Raw genomic sequence first — 19,060 nt, forward strand, 5'->3', positions numbered from 1 at the left:
AACGCATGCAGCGCACATCTGTCACTATCGCCACGTAGCTTAAAGCACGATTAAGGTGTCCACTGTTCCAAGAAGGTAGTTATGCGGTTTTCTTCTTTTCCTTTGCTATCCAAGCTTCCGCTCCATTGGTTTCGCAGCTTAAAGCGCGACTAAGGTGTCCACTGCTGGTTACAACGGACAACGGCGACGGCGACTCCACAAAACGCAGAAACGGGCGCCAAAGAGCTGCTGTCTAAAAAGTCAGATTATTTCGTCAATAAAACAGGCGACCAACGAAGGTTGTTGCTCATGAGGTGGGTGCTGCTGAAAATTTGTTTTTGTTGTTATTTGGTATAGACGAATTTTGGTATACACGGTATTTGGTAGGAAGCGACACCGTCGGAGAATTTCGGCCCTCAGACGAAGTTATAGAGACGACGTCGGTGCACATTTCCATTACCCCGCAGTAGGAGAATGTGAATAGCATGCTATAAATGACTTGCATCTGACGTCACGGCTGCTATGAAGTGGACCACACGTATCTTTTCCTGTATGCTTCCAAAGTGCTGGTAGCGATACACTTAGTGAATGCAGTGAATGCATATTTTCGCCTCCTTCCTGGCTCTCCAATATGTCGGTCGTTGAAACGTCGGTGGTAAGTGTGTTGTGAAGAACCAGAAAGCTTAGTTAGCTTAGGTCGCCCGGCTACCGAGCCAGAGGCAGCTGTTATCCTGGGCGCGTTTCGATCGAAGCGATATGCATGGCGACCGTGTACTTTTCTAGGTCAGCATAGGTGAGTGAAACCGGTGCGATCGTAGTTAATATAGAGCTCTCCTCTACTGCGTCCCTTATAGTTGATGTGTTGCTTAGGGGCTGTCAAATCAGTATACCAGCGCCAATCTTTTGAAGCATGAAGGAAGATCACAGCCAGTGAACTTCCATCATCTGTATACGTCTATATTTTGGCTTCGTGAACTATCCACTTAACTGAGCAAGCGCAAATCATAAGCGACAATGAAAATCGATGAAAATGGACAGAGGGAGTTAGAAGTGCTGCACACTCGCCTCTCTCGAAATCTGGACTGGTATATCTCTCCACAGTAACGCTATTGGAACAGACGAGCATATATTTCTTTGGTTTTTTTTGCCCATTTTTTGCGGTAATTCTGGAGATCCATAAAAAATACAGGTCACTGTCATGGCTCAAATTAGCTGCTCGGCTGAAAACACAATAGGACCCGAGACAAAAATGATACGGTCTAGTGGCCAGTCAGGAGATGAGTGTTCCGCTATTCCAGCGTAGCATAAAAGTGATTCATTCGAAAATTTATTTGTTGAGCTACTAACAATAATATTAACGATTTGATTTGGCATATTACGGGCCAGTGTGCCAATATTTTTTTGGCGGTGTGAGGCTACACAAAACCCAGAGCTGAGTCTCCCAACACGCAATATTCGGTCCTGCGCTGGAAATTTTCGTTAGTTAACCTCTTGTTGTGAAACTTGTTGCAAAAAGATTTTTGTCGAAGCTTTTATGAAAAAGCGAAGGGGTGTGTTTCACTAATGAAGGGCTGTGTCTTCCGTACTGGCGCAGCTGTTGTTTTAGGCTGGCGCAGCCTAGCATTGTTTACTTGAAACTGCTACTGGTCGAAATGAAGCGAAAATAAAGTAATTTACAGTAATTCAACGACCCTGTACTTGTAATTATGCGGCGTATAAAATCTGGAAGTACATATTTATGAGGCGTGGTGTTCTCTACGCCGTGTGCACAAGAAGAAGCATTGATAATGAAGCTATCACAATAAGTGCCAATAGTTGGAAGGTACAGTAGCGAAACGTATGCGACAAGGATTCTCACGCCATATGTTTATGCGTATATGCACAAATGTGCACAAACATGCATGCAAAAAAGAAAGAAAGATGACAGTCTATTTGCAGAGTTAATCAAATGCGAAGTAGGAGCGTGAGCAACACTCGTCAGCTCCGTCCGGAGTCCTGGGCGAGAATCACAGAACGCGCGCTGACGCGCGCTACACCGCCGCAGCGGGAATTCAGCCGCTCTCTCATTGGCTGCAGCTGTGCAACTGCGCCGCCTTCTCATTGGCTAAGTGACGTGACGCGTGCGTCGTCTGCTTATCTCTCGCGTTTCAAGGTCACGGCGCAGCTTCGGCAAGGCTCCGGCTATAGTGTACTAGAATTAGGAGTAGTGGGTCGAGGGAAGACGGCGGGCTGAAGCTGTTTGCGCCGACGCCGACAGATGGCGCTGCCGCTCCCGTCACCTGGCAAGCGCGCGCTCGCTCGCAGCAGCTCGGCGAGTAGCTGGTGATCAGGCAGGTATGCTCCTCAAGTTATTCGGGCTCTACGAGGTTTAATTTTACATCAGACATTTATGGAAGAAAGGCATGCAGATAGTCCTCTCTTGTAAAGTCATAAACGTTCCGTGTGACTTATGGCTGGCGAGCGTTCACTGTAGCTCACATAGGCATGTGAAAAGTCTGATTGCATTGGAAATATATACAAAATGGCTTTATTTGCAATAATTCGCAAATATTTCCGAGAAAACGCAAAGCTGCACTGGTGGAATTGAGGGAGCTGTGGACGAGAGCAACACCATCGTAGTTCCAAAACTTGTGCAGTGCCCAGAGATCAGATGGTTTAGGGACTTCGCTTAGCTGAAACGCATGATTCTCGCGAGGCTGACATAACTCCGCTGCTTCGTCATTCTGGGACGTAGTAATCGGTGATATAGGCGCCGGCTTGTTACACGGGGAGCGCGCTCTGCCTTGGAGTGCATTTTCAGTGTGTCATGCTCTGTTATGCTGTTTAACATAGGTGTAATTCCCCAAATTCCATTGTCAGAAGACACTTCAGTGTACCCCGTGACTTTCTCCAGGAAACAGGTAGGGGCCATACACTGACCGTACTATAAACGGAACACATTGCGCGGCAATCTTAGCACGTGCACGCATATACGTAGCGTACGCGCGCTGGTTTCAACAAGATCGTCGTGGGCAAGCATTTTTCCTCCGTACGTTAATTCATGTGCGTCTTGATTTCACCTCTGCTGCGCTGTGCAGCCCATGATATTACGAGAAGAACAAACCTCGGCGGAGGAACTATTGTTTTGCTCCTCGGTGTAGGACCGGCTGCAGTGGAGTGAAGGATGCTCTGAAGTTATCATTATTCGGGGTTCTTGAAGACGAAGCAAGGCGCCGCACATGGCAGCGCAACTTGCATCGTGCGGACAAGCCCCTAGAAATGACGGATGCCGTGTGTGAGCTGCATTTTGAAGAGAAGTACATATTAAGAGACTATATCCCCTTGTGTGCATTGCCTCTTGGCCGACAGGTCGCTGGGCACTTGCGAAGACGTTGTTTTTCTTGCTGGCCTCTCGCGCGAGGGCTTTTTGGACAGATACGCGGGAAGGTTGGCCAGAAATTTTGGTTCTGCATCTTGCGAAAGAAATGGCTTGCCACGTGGTATGCGCACCTCCCTGCCGTTGATGATATGCACATAGTCTCTTAATATGTACTTCTCTTCAAAATGCAGCTCACACACGGCATCCGTCATTTCTAGGGGCTTGTCCACACGATTCAAGTTGCGCTGCCATGTGCGACGCCTTGCTTCGTCTTCAGGAACCCCGAATAATGATAACTTCAGAGCATCCTTCACTCCACTGCAGCCGGTCCTACACCGAGGAGCAAAACAATAGTTCCTCCGCCGAGGTTTGCTCTTCTCGTAATATCATGGGCTGCACAGCGCAGCAGAGGTGAAATCAAGACGCACATGAATTAACGTACGGAGGAAAAACGCTTGCCCACGACGATCTTGTTGAAACCAGCGCGCGTACCCTACGTATATGCGTGCACGTGCTAAGACTGCCGCGCAGTGTGTTCCGTTTCTCGTACGGTCAGTGGATGGCCCCTACCTGTTTCCTGGAAAGTCACGGGGTACACTGAATTGTCTTCTGACAATGGAATTTGGGGAATTACACCTATTTTAAACAGCATAACAGAGCATGACATACTGAAAATGCACTCCAAGGCAGAGCGCGCTCCCCGTGTAACAAGCCGGCGCCTATCGCAGAGCATACGCAGAGAGCTCCGGAGTATGAGGGGGCTGCCAAGTGAAAGGCGCAGCAGCGCCGCCGCGCGGCGACACGAGATTTCGGCGCCGCCTGCTTCACGCGCTCCGCTGGCGCGCAGCTTCACTCGCCCCACTACTCCTAATTCTAGTACACTATACTCCGGCGATATCCGTGATTGCGCACACTAGTGCTAGCGCAGTAAAACAGCAACCCCATTCGTTTTCCTTCGTTCGGTAGGAAATAAAAACTCAGAAAGTCGCTTTTAATTGGTACTGGTTACAGTAGTCACTTGTATGACACGTTAAAACTTCTCATTCTGGTCAAAAATAGTTCTGAAATGCAAGTGCTTGCATGTCTTACGTCACGCACTTTAGATTTGTCTCTTGTTTTTAGGAAGTGTCGCTTGACAACGGATTTCAGTTTATTTCAACGCGTTGTCAACTGGAAAACGAAACAACCGCTGCCCCCGTTCAGTGGAGCCTGTATATGGGAAAGCACTTCAAGCCGCTCATAAATTGCCCATATCTCAGCGCAGGCGAAAAGTGAACGACTGCACTCCACGTAAAACAGACACTGTAAGCAGCCGGGGCGTCCCGGCATTTAGCCGCTGTGTGTCTGCCTGAAGAACTGTTTTGTGGCAGGCTGCCCAACTACCTGGCTGGCTGGCAACCTGGCCAGTGTCGCAGAGTCGCAGGTTTGCACACTTTCCACTGCCTTCCGGGTTGTGGGCATACTGCCCACCGTGGCAGGTAGCAGTTCACTTAATGATTGATCGCGAGAAGTTGCTCGGGAAGGGTAACACGAGTCTCGCATGCCCCACCGCTGGGAGCACCTGCCATCGCAGGGCAGTTGAGCATCGCTTAATCGCTGCACTACTGCGCCTGGAGTGGTATGACTCCTCAGGGATCAACGATTGTAAAGTGGAGAATCTCCAATTAGGCATATATGTGAGCATTAGCATCGCTATCCTAACAACCTCCATAGGTGAGCAATGGATCCGAACACCGGAAAAAAAGTGAAAACCGAAGCGCTAGCGCACCTCATTCGCATTTGGCCTAACTATTGCTAACGAACTTTATCCTAACTAACTATATCATACCAAATTATACCCTACCAAACCTAACCATACCATACCCTACCCTACCATACCATATTATACCATATCATACCATACCAAAGCATACCATACCATACCATATCATGCCAAACCATACCATGTTATACCATAACATGTCATACTGTACCAAACCATACCATATCATACCATACCATACCGTACCATATCATACCATACCATACCAAACCTAACCATGCCATACCATATCATACCAAAGCATACCATACCCTACGATACCCTATCATATCATACAATAGCATATCATACCAAACTATGCCGTACCAGACCTAACCATGCCATACCATATCATACCAAAGCATACCATACCCTACGATACCCTATCATATCATACAATAGCATATCATACCAAACTATGCCGTACCAAACCTAACCATACCATAGCCTTCTATACCATATAATTCCATACCATACATACCAAACCTAGCCATACCATACCATTTTTGGCTCTTTGTGTTTGTTGCTTTTGGGGCAGTGGTTTGTGGCGGTATTCTTATTCCGACATCGTTCCGAAGCCTTCACCATTTCATTACAAAATGAGTTCAGTGTTTGTTTTGTTTTTTCATTATTATTCGCCCCGCACAGCTGCTGGCACTGCCGACGGCCTCGATAACATCCGTAGCTGAGAGTGCACACCGTTCTAGCCTCTCCAGTTGTTGTTGCTAGTGTTAACCCTTGGAGCCCGTGCACTTTCGAGAATAAGGCCATGACGAGCTTCGTTGTCTTGCGTGCAATATGAGGAATCAAAAGATGAGTGGGGATGTATCACGTAGACATTTCGCCGAGGTGCGCTACCAGCCACAGCCAGCTCCTGTCGTCCAAAGGTGAGCAATGTTTGTCATCCTTTGTACGCCCTACCAACTCCCTTTGGATTTTTACACACATCTAAGCCATGTATGTGTCGGGTTTTAAAGATAATTTAGTCGTGGTTCAGCAGCCAAACAAGGTTTACTGACGAGGCTGTGAATTCTCATCCAACGCCACGTGGTTAACGTTTCCTTTTTTTTGCAAATTTTATTTGTTTTGTCAGTTTATGCGATTAGTCTTCGCTACGCATTGTGGTTTCAAGGGATATTAAAGGGGAATTCTAAGTCTGGCTAGAAGAATATGTTCGCGTCACATGATAGCAAATATACAGACAGAGTGAAGGAGGGAGGGGAAAGCCTCAGGATGCTTGCGATGTTGTTTGTCATAAGTCATTTGTATCGAAAACAAAGCCTTAATAAGCCAAATAATGAAGTAACTGTGAAGTACACATGGTGCCACCACGTGGAGAGCAGTATAACTGCAGAAATTGTCGTACCCGTCAGTGGGCAATAACCGTCGAAGTACGAGGAAAGCCGTGCAGCGAGCGTAGCCGAAAATTCGAAGCGTCTCGTAATTAAAACAGTGCAAAATAGATGACGGAGAGAAAGTATAGACTCGCCCCGCCGCGGTGGCTCAGTGGTTACGGCGCTCGGCTGCTGACCTGAAAGACGCAGGTTCGATCCCGGCCGCGGCGGCTGAATTTCGATGAAGGCGAAATTCTAGAGGCCCGTGTGCTGTGCGATGTCAGTGCACGTTAAATAATCCTAGGTGGTCGAAATTTCCGGAGCCCTTCACTACGGCGTCCCTCATAGCCTGAGTTGCTTTGGGACGTTAAAACCAGTAAACCAAACCAAACCAGAAAGGATAGACTCAAACAAAAGCGCTGAATCTTTCGCCTCCGATTATTTCGATGGGATGGATTAACAAGCATGCCTTGTATGAATGTTGAGAAATAAAAATTGAATCAATCAATGAATCAATCAATCAATTGCGTCCTCCAGCTACGTTTGGCCGTTTTACACAGCCAGTTCAGAACCACAAGCTCTAAATTGTGTTTACTTGAAGGCCGCTAAAGCGGTTCTGGTCTCATTCCAGAATCAGCTACTTTGTGCAGGCTTCGGGTGTTACGAAATCATAAAGCGTTTGCAGCATGCTGCGGTAGCCCTGTAGGCCGAAGTACGACGACAGGCTACAGAATGCCCGCCTTGCGTGAGGTGTTCGGAATTCGGCAACTACGAATCGGACGTCGGCGGCGCATTTTCTCGTCTTGCCGACGGCTCCGTTCTCTATTAGCTGAGTCAGTCCTCTTGGTAAAATTTTTTTGGGGACCAGAATCGGCTTCTGTCTGAGGGCTCTCGTCCACAGTTGCTATAAGGGTTTTCTACCCTGTCAGTAAAACGGTATCGCAAGCTTCCTCTGCAATGTGCTTTCCTGGCACAAGCCTTCCTGCGCGCTTCCAGAGATTCATCGCTAACGCCGGCAGCGCCACTACAGGCACCTTTCCACGCGGACTTGCAACACGAAAGCATTAGCCGGTCACAGCAGCTATTCAACTGTCATTCGTCGCCAAGATCTAGGCTTTAACTATAGTCGGATACAACTTACGAAGCCAGCCGCTTTTCCCCGTCAAAGGACCCCCCTTCCAGCGAATGGCGTCAGCCGATTCTCGTGACCCTGCTAGTGTCACAAAGCAGGGAGTGGTAGATGAAAGGTGATAGTCCCCTCCCTCCATAGTCGGGGACAGACCCCTCTCTCCATTGTGGCACCGCTCCCGGCATTGTCACCCTAGCAAGGACATGAGAATTGGCCGACGCCATTGGCTAGAAGGGACCCTTTCACGGGGAAAAGCCGCTGCCTTCTTAAGTAGTATCCTACTATAGGGGATAGTACCTAGATCTTTCAAAAAAAATTTCAAGTAGTTGCCTCAGCTCAGGGGTTCAATGGCCCAGCTGCCGGTTGTTAATGTTGCCCGGGTTGGTCTGCTCAGCGCGAACCATGGATGCTCGGCGTGGCCGCGTCGAATGACGTCTTCCTTCGTACGGAGGGCCGGGAAAGGCCTCAGTTGAAGCTGCCTTGCCTCAGTGGCAGGTGCTTCAGCCCGCAGTCGGAGAAAGAAAAAATGAGGTCGTAAGGCGTATTAAGCAGCTCGAAAAATACCCTGGTTCCTGTCTTTTGCGCATGTTAAGATGTCTAAAATTAGTAAGTAACTTCCCGCGTTCAGAGCCTTCAAAGTACGATAAATATGTCATGTCGCTTCTTCGCCTAGCTGAAATCACAGGGAGTTCTGGTATCATTATCATCATGACATATATCGTGGAAACGCGTCCGACGCGTCATTTAACTTATAGAATCAGCCCGAAAACATTCTTTCCGTTGGTAATGACTTCATCTTGTCTCCATTACACACTAAACCCTAATGTAATAAAGAGCGAATAAGCCGTCTTCTAGCCGACTTCATTTATTTATTTATTTATTTATTTATTTATTTATTTATTTATTTATTTATTTATTTATTTATTTATTTATTTTATTGGGGTTTAAGTCCCAAAGCAACTCAGGCTATGAGGGACGCCGTAGTGAAGGGCTCCGTAAATTTCGGCCACCTGGGGATCTTTAACGTCCACTGACATCGCACAGTACACGAGCCTCTGGAATTTCACCTTCATCGAAATTCGACCGCCGCGGCTGGTATCGAACCCGCATCTTTCGGGTCAGCAGCCGAGCGCCGTAACCACTGAGCCACCGCGACGGGGCCACTCCCTTTACGGAGCAGGCTATGCTGCCCAAGCCCGGGCTAGATTTCAGGTACTAAAAATACGGAATAATTATGTTGGCAACGGAATCAAATTTCTTGTTCATAACATGCGAAGTTCTAGCAGTTATGAAGATTTCAAACGAGGTTGAAACCGCGGCTACAATATTCGCAAAACTCAAGACCTCCGGTGCCGCGTTTAAACGCTTCATCCCGTTGCTAACTGCATCGAAGTATTATGCTTTAAAGTGGGAATATGCCTCCGTTGCCGAGGCTCAGCATTCCGTATATTTGGCGATCGAAATCTGCTCCGGAGCATGGGCAGCATATCCTACCACTAAAAGCCATAAAAGGGAGTGTCCTTGAGGACAGCTTACTCCCATTTTAATTACTCCCATATAGGCCTATTGGTATTTAGAGTTTTCCAACGTACAGCCTTTGTCAAAAGTTTGGAACCCAGGGGGCTCGCTTCTGAGCCCCACTGTGTGGTTCGTGACGCATCTCCAGCGCTCCAAATTTCATCTGGGTAAGAAGCTTTCTGGTTCTACCTCCTTCAATGTGTAGCACTTCCCAGAATGCTTCAGGAGTCCCACTGGAAGGCTAAGAAGTAAACTCCCTGGGCTCTAAAATTTTGACAAAGACTGTATGTTCTAAACACTGCGCATATAGAACGAAGAAATTCGGTCAGCAAAGGATCAAGCTGTATATCCCGTAAAGGTGCAGTGAAAAGGAATCTGAACTCGTCTTTTTGCCGCGGGAACTCGATCCACACGTTCCTAGAATTCTTAGAAACTGCGGCTTATTGCCCTGTGTGGCCGATTTCCCTAATTAAATCGAATTAACGTCTGACTCCCGCCTTTCTTTTTTTAGTTCTCCCCGTACGGTGGGCGGATTCGACCAACGCGGGGAGTGCCTTTCAGCCAGCTCCGTGGAGGCTTTGCTTTCGGTTTATTTTGTTTTTTTTTTTTATTTTTCCGTGAATAAATAGTTTCATTCCCAGATAATATAGCCGCGAAATAAGCCCGCAGAAATAAAAATACGCGCGGACTATTTGCTACTACGGATTACTACGTATTACTCCGCCGATGGCAGAGCGGCAAGCCGCCATGGGACTGGGTGAAAGGCGCTCCACTCGTTGGTCGACTCCACCCACCGCACGGGGAGAATTAAAAAAAAAAAGGCTGTAGCCGGACGTTAATTCGATTTAATTAGGGAAATCGATCACACAGGGCACTAAGTCGAAGTTTCTAAGAATGCTCGGAACGTGTAGATTGAGTTCCCGCGGCAAAAAGACGAGTTAAGATTTCTCTTCACTGCACCTTTAATAGAACTCCTCTCGAAACAACATCTGACGCGAAAATACGTACAGCCGTAAGCAATACGAAAGAGAACAAACGTCTACAAAAAAAAAGAGATTTTTCTTGTTATTTCTCCACAAAATGTCAGAAAGACCTTTTCATATTATACAGCAACTGAAAAACTAGATAGAAAACAGAACGAAATGTGCTTGTCATGCAGAATTATGGAGTAATCAGCCAATTAATGCCCAAAATTTGTTTCCCCTTATGATTGTACACTCTGTGGGACATCTTCCTTTTGTGTGGCTTGTTGAAGAGAACTGTGAATATTAACAATGCTTGCGGGTCGGCTACGATCCCCACTTTCGAGGACTACAACGACGGTTATTCCAGAACCTTTTAGTGCGAAATTACTAGTTCCCTAGCAATCCTGAAAAAGCTGATGAATTTCTGAAGCCTAGATCTTTGACCTTTGGCCCTTGACCTTTCACCGCGGACCTTTGGCCCTCTAGTTGAAATGCCTCGTACACGGTGTGGCTAAGCAAGTGCTTTCGAACGTCAGGCTCGGTTTACTGGCGTTAAAACTGTAATTTTTTTTTATATGTGGTATTCAACGTTCGCATGAAACCACGGTTACTTGGCGCTCTCTAGACGGCCGGTTTGCAAACTGTAATGTCCGTGTGGACAATTGGGTCACAGTAGTGTCAGCCAGAACTGTGATGTAGCGCATTATTCCAAAGAATCAGCTTCAATGATAACGTTCTTTTATATTCAATAAACGGAAGCTCAAGTACTGACTTTTTTTAATCGAGTCTTTGTCTCAAACTCACGAAGATGCAAGCTGATCACTTACTCATAACGCTCTCTCTCTCCAAGTTCGATACGAAAAACCAGCAACGCTAGAGGTACAATCAAGAATAAGTAAAAACCTGAAAAGATTTTGGGCATGTAACCTACTGTAAATAAACAGAAATTTTTATTCAAAAATCACATATAAAAATTCACTCCTACTAATATTTGCGTTAATGCAAGCAGTGTGCAGTAGTGTAGACGTGTGAATATAATTTTCTTTTCAAAGAAAGAAAGCACCTCCGTGAACACAGGCTTCTCCTAAATATTGAAACAGGTCACGAGTATGCCATCAAAAGGCGTCGTTTTGCGGCAGTTAAACTCGGTGAAAAGGCACGCTGTTAACATAAGAATATCCTCCAAAACAATCAAAGGAGGATTTTATTTGCATCTCTTGTCAAACACGCCTACCTCGTTTCTTCTCTTGCGCAGTGAACAAGTCGTTTCTACAAGGACGCGATCTCCCCGTGCCGAGCTGTGGCTCAACGTAGGTCGAACATGTAACCTTAGTCTCGGAAATTTTGGAATGGTGAGTACTCCACACATTGTTTACATTGAAACTTAAAGGGAGTCTTTTTAATTTTGCTGCTACATTTACACCTGTACGTTAGCTGACGCATAAGTGTCAAGTCTAAGGCTGTTTACTAGACAGGTTATTCGTCCACTGCGCCGCTATCGGTCACAGATAAAAGTGAGCCTCTAGAACCCAGAAATGCCACGCGACGACAGGGGTCACGTACTATGGGCAGCAAAAGTTTGCGGGAAGCAAGTGGGCGGGGAAAAAAACCTCAATACGGTGCACTCACGTAATCCGGTTGCGTGAAATGTGTCAAGCTATTAGGAGACGTGCATGCTATATCCCCTAATAACAATACCACACGACCATCGGTCGCGAAACAGATCTACAATAATTTATTTTCCGAGAAAACGCGTCGTGTACAATTGGTTGTCGTTAGCACATTGTCAGGATATCGGGGATGGGAGTCCGGCATTGTTCAAACGAGAAAAACGTCTTATAATAGCATTTTTCAAAAGCATGGTCCCGAATTGAAGCCACTTTGCATATATTTCACTCGTAAGTTCCACATTTCGCCACCACATCGTCTTTTGTGAACTTTATGTCACGATAATATTAGAAGCATACGGCCATTGATTGAAAAAAAGACGTGCTAAACGCTAAGCTACGGCTTAGCTTGGCTTAAGTTCAACGAGAGTCAAACGCCAAAACGAGCCTTTTACACGCCCAACTGGACACAGCGTCTACGGCACCCCTACCGGCCAGACGCGGCGGGTGTGTGGCTCTCCCATTAGTATTGAAGAAACGTAGCTGGTTGGGCCAGTTGGTGCATGGTAGGTGAAAAACCAGCGAATAGGACGCGTTCACAAGGAGAAGTACACAGGACAACGCTTCCAGCGTTGTCCTGTGTACTTGACTGTGTACTGGACAAGCGTTGTCCAGCGTTGCCCTGTGTACTTTCTCCTCCTTGTGAACGCGTCCTATTCGCTGGTTTTCTGCCCTCCCATTAGGCCCCTGCGACGCGGGAACTGCCTCTGCACTATACTCTTTACTGTACTATAATATGTACGCTTTTGCTGACCCAGGGTTTAGTGGAGGCTGTGACTGGCGTTGGCTTGCTGTACCTTGGAGAGGTCTACAACACCAGCTTATCCTCCATCTCGCAGCTGATCACCACTCGTTGCGTTGGTGGTCTGCTTGGAGCCCTCATCGGTGGGTATACCTAAGTCCTCTCAAACCGGGAAACTGCAGCGCTCACTATGGCATGCAAGTTTCGAGCACGTCCAGAGGCATGGTCCCATTTTTCGTGGCGTCCTCAGTCAGCGGTGCGCTTTGCGCATGCGAAAAGATGGTTCCGTCTGTCTTCTCTCTCTTAGGTCACCCCTCGCAGGTTCTATCACACTGGTGTTATGCCGTCTATGGCTCGGTGCAGGCTTTTACAATGCGGCACTTATTCCTCATTGGCATGATCGACAGCCCTGCTTGTGACATGTGTGGCTGCGAATAGACAACAGAACCATACCCAACAATTGTGGACAAAACCATTTTTGAACGAAAAACCATTATATATGAACGCAATTTTTTATGTAATGCAAGATTTCATTATGATATCTTGATCAATATATCCGCAGATCTTCCAACGGCAGTCTTGCATTTTTTTTTCTATTAACGTTGTTGCTATCATCAAAAGCGTTCCCCATTGGTTTTCTATGGAAGTCTTAGCTGTTTTGATGCGACCGATGGAAACATTTCAAAATAATTATTTTGTTATATATCAGAAGAATGGACCATTGCCTTCAAATTTTCTCTAGGAGTATATTATAATTTTCCAATTTTTGCAATTTTTGTCGAGAATGTTGGACATGGCTTACCACGATTCAGCTGTGCATTAGTCTAACTCGACCCTCGCCCTACGAAGAACAGTCAAATCCCCGGTCTTTGATCACAGCGATCGCCATCCTTGAAGGCATAAAAAGTGTTGTTTCTATTCTTAAGGGCATCGTGTTTGTGCGTTAGAGTGTGGCTTGGCAGCACGAATGCGCATACCTGATGCAACTGCTCTTCACACCCTTCTCTCATTTTCCTCTTTTCCTTTCCACCAGTGCATGTCAGCCAACCAGAGCACACCACTGGTTAACCGCCTTCCTTACCGCTCTCTCTGGCGCTCCACGTTTTGCAAGACATTCCTAACGAGAAACTAAAACCTCAGCGCGTAGTCGTTCACGCTCCTGCACATGCTTCAGTAAAGTGCGATGAAGATATAAAACAATCAGTTCAAAAAATTCTAAACCTACTCGATGTCCCACACAAACTCAATTGGAGCCCGCTCCATCGTTGTAGTTTACTCTAGAAGCGAAGGTATGTCGTTCGTAATTCAAGAAATATGCTAATTTCTACATTGAGATGCATTCGGTTCGATGACAGTTTCTCGGGCTAGCGTATGACTGGCAAGGTCTCTGTTTGCAGACTGTCAGTATACGTCAATATGAGCAGCAGTTCCCGAAGCATGCTGAAAGAAAAATTTATTGGCGTGTGTATGTTTGTTATTTCCATTACGTTCGCTCCTCGCCAGAGAGTATTCCACAATACCATGGACTATATTTATTGTACGTGTACGACTCTTGCGCAGGGGGAAAGCTATACGACACGTACAACACCCAGGTCGTATCCATCCTGGTCACGGCGCTGAGCTGCTTCGTAGCGCTTATGATTCCACTTAGTGGAAGCCTAGTGCTGGTGCATGTCATGATGTTCTTCACCGGACATAGTCTACGAACCTTTGGCACGGGTGAGTCGGGTGATTCCCTCTTCCTGTAGGGGCGCTCCTCACTGTTCCCATCGGTACGTAGAATAAAAAAGCGGCATTAGTTATTACGAAACGAAGGGACTGAGAATCGTTACTCATTACGCGTTCCCTTTAGGATTTATCTAATCAGCCTGATTAAGGAAGGATTTCGGTTTGGTGTGGGGGCTTCCGAACTATAGCTTATCAGCGTCGAGGTGAAGTGGCAATATTGAAATGGGGGGGGACGTACCATACAGCTTGCTCAAGAGACCCAGAATGAAGAAAAGGCCAAGACCTACTTTGCCGTTGTTTTTAAACAGCATTAAAGCAGGAATTCTTCCTCTGAGGTTTGCGCTTATGGCGAAGTGCTTATTAAAAAAAAATAAGTTAAAGTTCATTGCCCTCGTGTGGGCGCACCAGTATTATAAATTTTCTTGAATTTAGTCTTTGCTCCGGCCGTGCTTTGTAATGTTTCGTTTTTGTTTACGACTCATTTCGTCATCTCCCATTTGTCACTGCTTCCTTTGACATCGATCCTGAGGAATGACGTCACACTTTCGAAGGGATAAACACGTCCATGAAGCCGCGTACATCCATAAATGCCTCCCACAGATATGCCGCAGTTCCAGACTGGCGAGGACGTCTGAGAATGACTGAGCCCGACGATGAGTTTCACATACCTGACAAACATACTCAGTACTGCTTGCATCTTGGGAGCAGAATTGTGGTGTGGTTTGCAAACAATTGGAGGATCGTGACCTCTGTAACGCGGCCGGACTGGGCGTGGCTCCATTTGTGTGGTTAGCTACGGCGCCGCGTCCAAACCGGTGACCCCTATTGTTGGTCGTTTGCTTCAGCACCTGCTGTTGCGGTCGTCCTCCTCACTGAAGTGACGGCGTAATGAAGCCAAGCCGAAATTGGGCATTACAAAATAAAGCCCTCATCGAGGCAACGCTAAACGCACCATATTTGAAAACCGGAATTCTTAAAACTCTCTGACAGCTTATGCAGAGATTCCAGGATTTCATATTTGCAACGCTGACATTGAATATGGCAGATTAGTGTCCTGTAAAGCTCTGCACATTTCAAGCCAGGATGGCGCTCGAAATTAGCTTCGCTTTATCGAGCTTCATTGGCGCGGGAAACTCTCTTGCAGTGTCCCTGTAGTTGGTACCTACACTCGTTCAGACAGACGCACGACCTGGAAGAATAGACGTTACTTTCAGTTTGTTGCTGTTTTGCAGCGTGCATTGTTCACAGCGGTCCCATTCCTGCTATGGATATAGGCAGCAGTAGTTTCTACATGCCGTTTCGGCATGCCGGTCTAAAGCAAAAGTTCAATAAGCTTTGGGTTTAGACTCGATTTTTTTAGTGACTAAGCGTGACTAAATCTTCCATGCTAGCGCATTGACTTTTTTTCTCCTTTTGTTCTCCTTGACCTCAGGCTCGAACGTGTGGATCTTGAAGATGTGGACCAAGAACTCTAGTCCTGCGCTACAAGTTCTTCATTTGGCCTCCGGTGTGGGTTGCCTTGCCGCTCCCATAATAGCGAGGCCATTCTTGTCTACGCAAGCCACCACCGCCAGCACAAATGCAACTATGCAGATGCCCAATGCCAAATGGAATGGCACCGACGACTTGCCCATCGAGCCTCTGGAATACATCAATGCAACGGTCTTTGACGACGCTCCAACCGACAGCACAATTTACTATGCGTTTGGAATTGCTAGCGGCTTTCTCTTCCTCGTAGTAGCTTCTATGGCCACCTTCTACTTCATCGACAACACCAACTTCAACATGCGGAGGACAAATGCTGCGAACGACGTTCCGAAGAGCTTTGAGGAGTCAGCGCAATACATACGCTTCGCTCGGATATTGTTAGCACTGCAGTCAGCCTTCATATGTGTCTATGTCGCCCTGGAGTGCACAATGGCACATATGCTGACTGCGTTCGCCGTCAAGTGCGACCTGCACTTCTCCAAGCCTCTGGCCTCTCGTCTTGCGGCCGTTTACTTCGGTTGCTTCGCTGCGAGTCGCCTGGCTGCTGCTGTTGTCACTGTCAAGGTGTCCGCCTTCTCTGTGTTGGTCGCGTCGCAGGCTCTTCTTGTCGCAACAGCTGCTGTCCTATTGGCATGGGGTTCCAGCAGTGCTGCAGCATTGTGGGCCAGTAGTGCCCTAGCGGGGATCGCTGAGGGTCCTCAGTCAGCATCAGTGACGGCCTGGGTAGGGAAGCACATCAACATCAGCAACAAGATGATGTCGATCCCGGTGGTCGCTGGCGTGCTTGGATCTCTGTCGCCTCCACTTCTGGTGGGCCGGTTCTTGGACAGCAGGCCGAACGTTTTCTTATATCTTTTTTTCACTGCCGTTATGCTGTCGCTAGTATTTTTCGTAAGCATGTGCTTGTATGTGCGAAGGAAACCTTTACTGTATGAGAACAAGCAGCTAAGCACAAAGGTCGACGGTGAAAATCCTGACCAAACGCCTTCCGTGCAAGCAGAGGATCTTTGATGAGATGATTTTTTCTTAATAAAGAGGTCAGTTTATTTCGTAAATAAAGCGGGAGATCAACGCAAACTGTTCCTCATGGGGCGGTGCTGATAAAAAGTTGTTTTTGTTGTCATTTGGTATATACGAAGAGAAGCGACACCCTCGGAGTTTTTCGGCCCTCAGACGATGGTAGGTTGTAAACAACCTAGAAGCTCAGTTGAAGAATACCCGCCGCGGTGGCTAAGGGCGCTCGCCTACCGATCCAGAGAACGCAGCTGTTATCCGGGCGGCGGTGGCCGCATTTCGATCGATGCGATATGCAAGGCGACCGTGTACTTTTCTAGGTGAGCATACGTGAGTGAAACCGATGTGGTCGTAGTTAATCAAGAGCTCTCCTCTACTGCGTCCCTGATAGTTGATGGGTTTCTTAGGGGCTGGGGAATCATTATATCAACGCCAATCTTTTGAAGCATGAATGAAGATCACAGCTTGTGAATTTCCATCATCTGCATACGTCTACAGTTTGGCTTCGTGAACTATCCACTTAACTGAGCAGACGTAATCATAAGCGACAATGAAAATCGATGGAAATGGACAGAGGGAGTTAGAAGTGCTGCACACTATCCTCTTTCGAAATCTGCGCTGGTACAGCTCTACACTGTAAAGCATTTGGAACTGATGGGAATATATTTGTTTGATTTCTTTCGCATATTTCTTGCGATAACTCTGGAAATCCACATGAAATGCAGGTCATTGTCATGGCTCAAATTAGCTGCTCGGCGGAAAACACAATAGGACCGGAGACAAAAAAATGATACGGACTGGTGGCCAGTCAGGAGATGAGTGTTCCGCTATTCCAACATAGCATAAAAATGATTCTTACGAAAATTTGTCGAGCCACTAACAATAATATTAATAATTTGATCTGAAATATTACGGGCCAGCGTGCTAATATTTTTTTTGGGCGGTGTGAGGCTACACAGAACCCAGAGCTGAGTGTCCGAACACGCAATCTTCGCTCCTGCTTTTGAAATTTTCGATAGTCAACCTCTTGTTGTGAAACTTCTTGCATTGAGACTTTTGTCGATGCTTTTATGGTAAAGCGAATGGGCGTATTTCATTAATGAAGGGCTTTGTCTTCCGGACTTGCGCAGCTGTTGGTTTAGGCTGGCGCAACCTATGTTTATTGACTTGAAACTGGTACTGGTCGAAAAGCCAAAAAAAGTAATTTACAGTAATTCAACGACCCTGTGCTTGAAATTATACGGCGTATAGAATCTGGAAGTACAAATTTAGAAGGTATGGTATTATTTACGTCATGGGCACAACGAGAAGCACTGATAATGCGCAGAAGTTGTCACAAGTGCCAATAGTTAGAAGGTACCGTAGCGAAACGTATGCGATAATGTGCATAACACGCCTGCAAAAAAGAAAAAAATGACAGCCTATTTGCACAGCTAATCAAATGCGAAGTAGGTGCGTTAGCACTGCTTGAGGGAGCGCGAGCAAGACACGTCAGCTCCGTCCGGAGACCTCAGCGAGACTCCCACGCCATCTGCAGAACGCCCGCTGACGCGCACTACACCGCCGCAGCGGGGATTCAGCCGCTCTCACATTGGCTGCAGCTGAGCGACTGCGCCGCCTCCTCATTGGCTAAGCCGCATGACGCGTGCGTCGTCATCTGCTTATCTCTCGCGTTTCAAGGTCACGGCGCGGCTTCGGCAAGACCCCGGCGAAATCCGTTATTGCGCACACTAGTGCTAAAGCAGTAAAACAGTAACCGCCTCCGTTTTCCATCGTTCGCTAAAAAAAACATGAAAAAGAAAACACGGAAAGCCTGTTTTAATTGGTGCTTTACACAGTTGGTACTTCATTTGGATGTCACGTTGAAACCTCCCATTCCGGTGAAAATAGTTCTGAAACGCAAGCCCTTGGCATGTCTTACATCACGCAGTTTCGACGTGTCTCTCAGTTTTCGGAAGTGTCGCTTGACCACGGATTTCACTTTATTTCAACGCGTTGTCATCTGGAAAACGAAACAACCACTGCCCTTGTTCATTGAAGCCTGTGCATTGGAAAGCACTACAAGCCGTTCATAAATTGCCCATATCTCAGTGCAGGCGAAAAGCGAGCAATTGCATTCCACCTAAAACAGACACTGTAAGCAGCCGTGGCGTACCGGCATTTAGCCGCTGTGTCTCTGCCTGAAGAACTGTTTTGTGGCAGGCTGCCCAACTATACCTGGCTGGCTGCACCACTGCACAAGGAGTCGTATGATGACTCCTCAGTTATCTACGAATGTAAAGTGGAGAATCCTCAATTAGGCATATATGTGAGCATTAGCATCGCTATCCGAACAAC

General features: G+C 46.9%; 2 protein-coding genes across 2 annotated transcripts; one reads left to right on the forward strand and one right to left on the reverse strand.

The window, feature by feature from the left end:
* Nucleotides 1–1,182: 1,182 nt before the first annotated feature.
* On the reverse strand, nucleotides 1,183–4,798 carry LOC149349021 (uncharacterized). Its single transcript, XM_089541882.1, has 4 exons — nucleotides 4,721–4,798; nucleotides 3,292–3,711; nucleotides 2,555–2,735; nucleotides 1,183–1,199 (listed from the first exon to the last, which is right to left on the reverse strand). The coding sequence occupies exons 1-4, from the start codon at nucleotides 4,796–4,798 to the stop codon at nucleotides 1,183–1,185; spliced, it is 696 nt and encodes a 231-aa protein (XP_089398008.1).
* A 1,138-nt stretch (nucleotides 4,799–5,936) lies between these two features.
* On the forward strand, nucleotides 5,937–16,720 carry LOC149349022 (solute carrier family 60 member 1-like). The gene is made up of 5 exons (XM_089585974.1): nucleotides 5,937–6,025; nucleotides 11,340–11,436; nucleotides 12,510–12,636; nucleotides 14,054–14,212; nucleotides 15,654–16,720. The coding sequence occupies exons 1-5, from the start codon at nucleotides 5,937–5,939 to the stop codon at nucleotides 16,718–16,720; spliced, it is 1,539 nt and encodes a 512-aa protein (XP_089442100.1).
* The last annotated feature ends 2,340 nt before the right edge of the window (nucleotides 16,721–19,060 follow it).

The sequence above is a fragment of the Amblyomma mixtum genome, chromosome 4, assembly GCF_055824585.1.
Source record: "Amblyomma mixtum isolate Tamu chromosome 4, ASM5582458v1, whole genome shotgun sequence".
NCBI classification, from domain to species: domain Eukaryota; kingdom Metazoa; phylum Arthropoda; class Arachnida; order Ixodida; family Ixodidae; genus Amblyomma; species Amblyomma mixtum.

Bases quoted from the DNA above. Each gene is read 5' to 3' on its own strand.
- LOC149349021 (XM_089541882.1), bottom strand. From the start codon at position 4,798: ATGCCCACAACCCGGAAGGCAGTGGAAAGTGTGCAAACCTGCGACTCT. The intron at 3,712-4,720 runs GTAGTTGGGCAG...TATTACGAGAAG, and splicing joins CCAGGTTGCCAGCCAGCCAG to AGCAAACCTCGGCGGAGGAA. The intron at 2,736-3,291 runs GTCTCTTAATAT...CCGTGTAACAAG, and splicing joins AATGCACACAAGGGGATATA to CCGGCGCCTATATCACCGAT.
- LOC149349022 (XM_089585974.1), top strand. From the start codon at position 5,937: ATGAGGAATCAAAAGATGAGTGGGGATGTATCACGTAGACATTTCGCC. The intron at 11,437-12,509 runs GTGAGTACTCCA...TTGCTGACCCAG, and splicing joins GTCTCGGAAATTTTGGAATG to GGTTTAGTGGAGGCTGTGAC. The intron at 12,637-14,053 runs GTGGGTATACCT...ACTCTTGCGCAG, and splicing joins TCTGCTTGGAGCCCTCATCG to GGGGAAAGCTATACGACACG.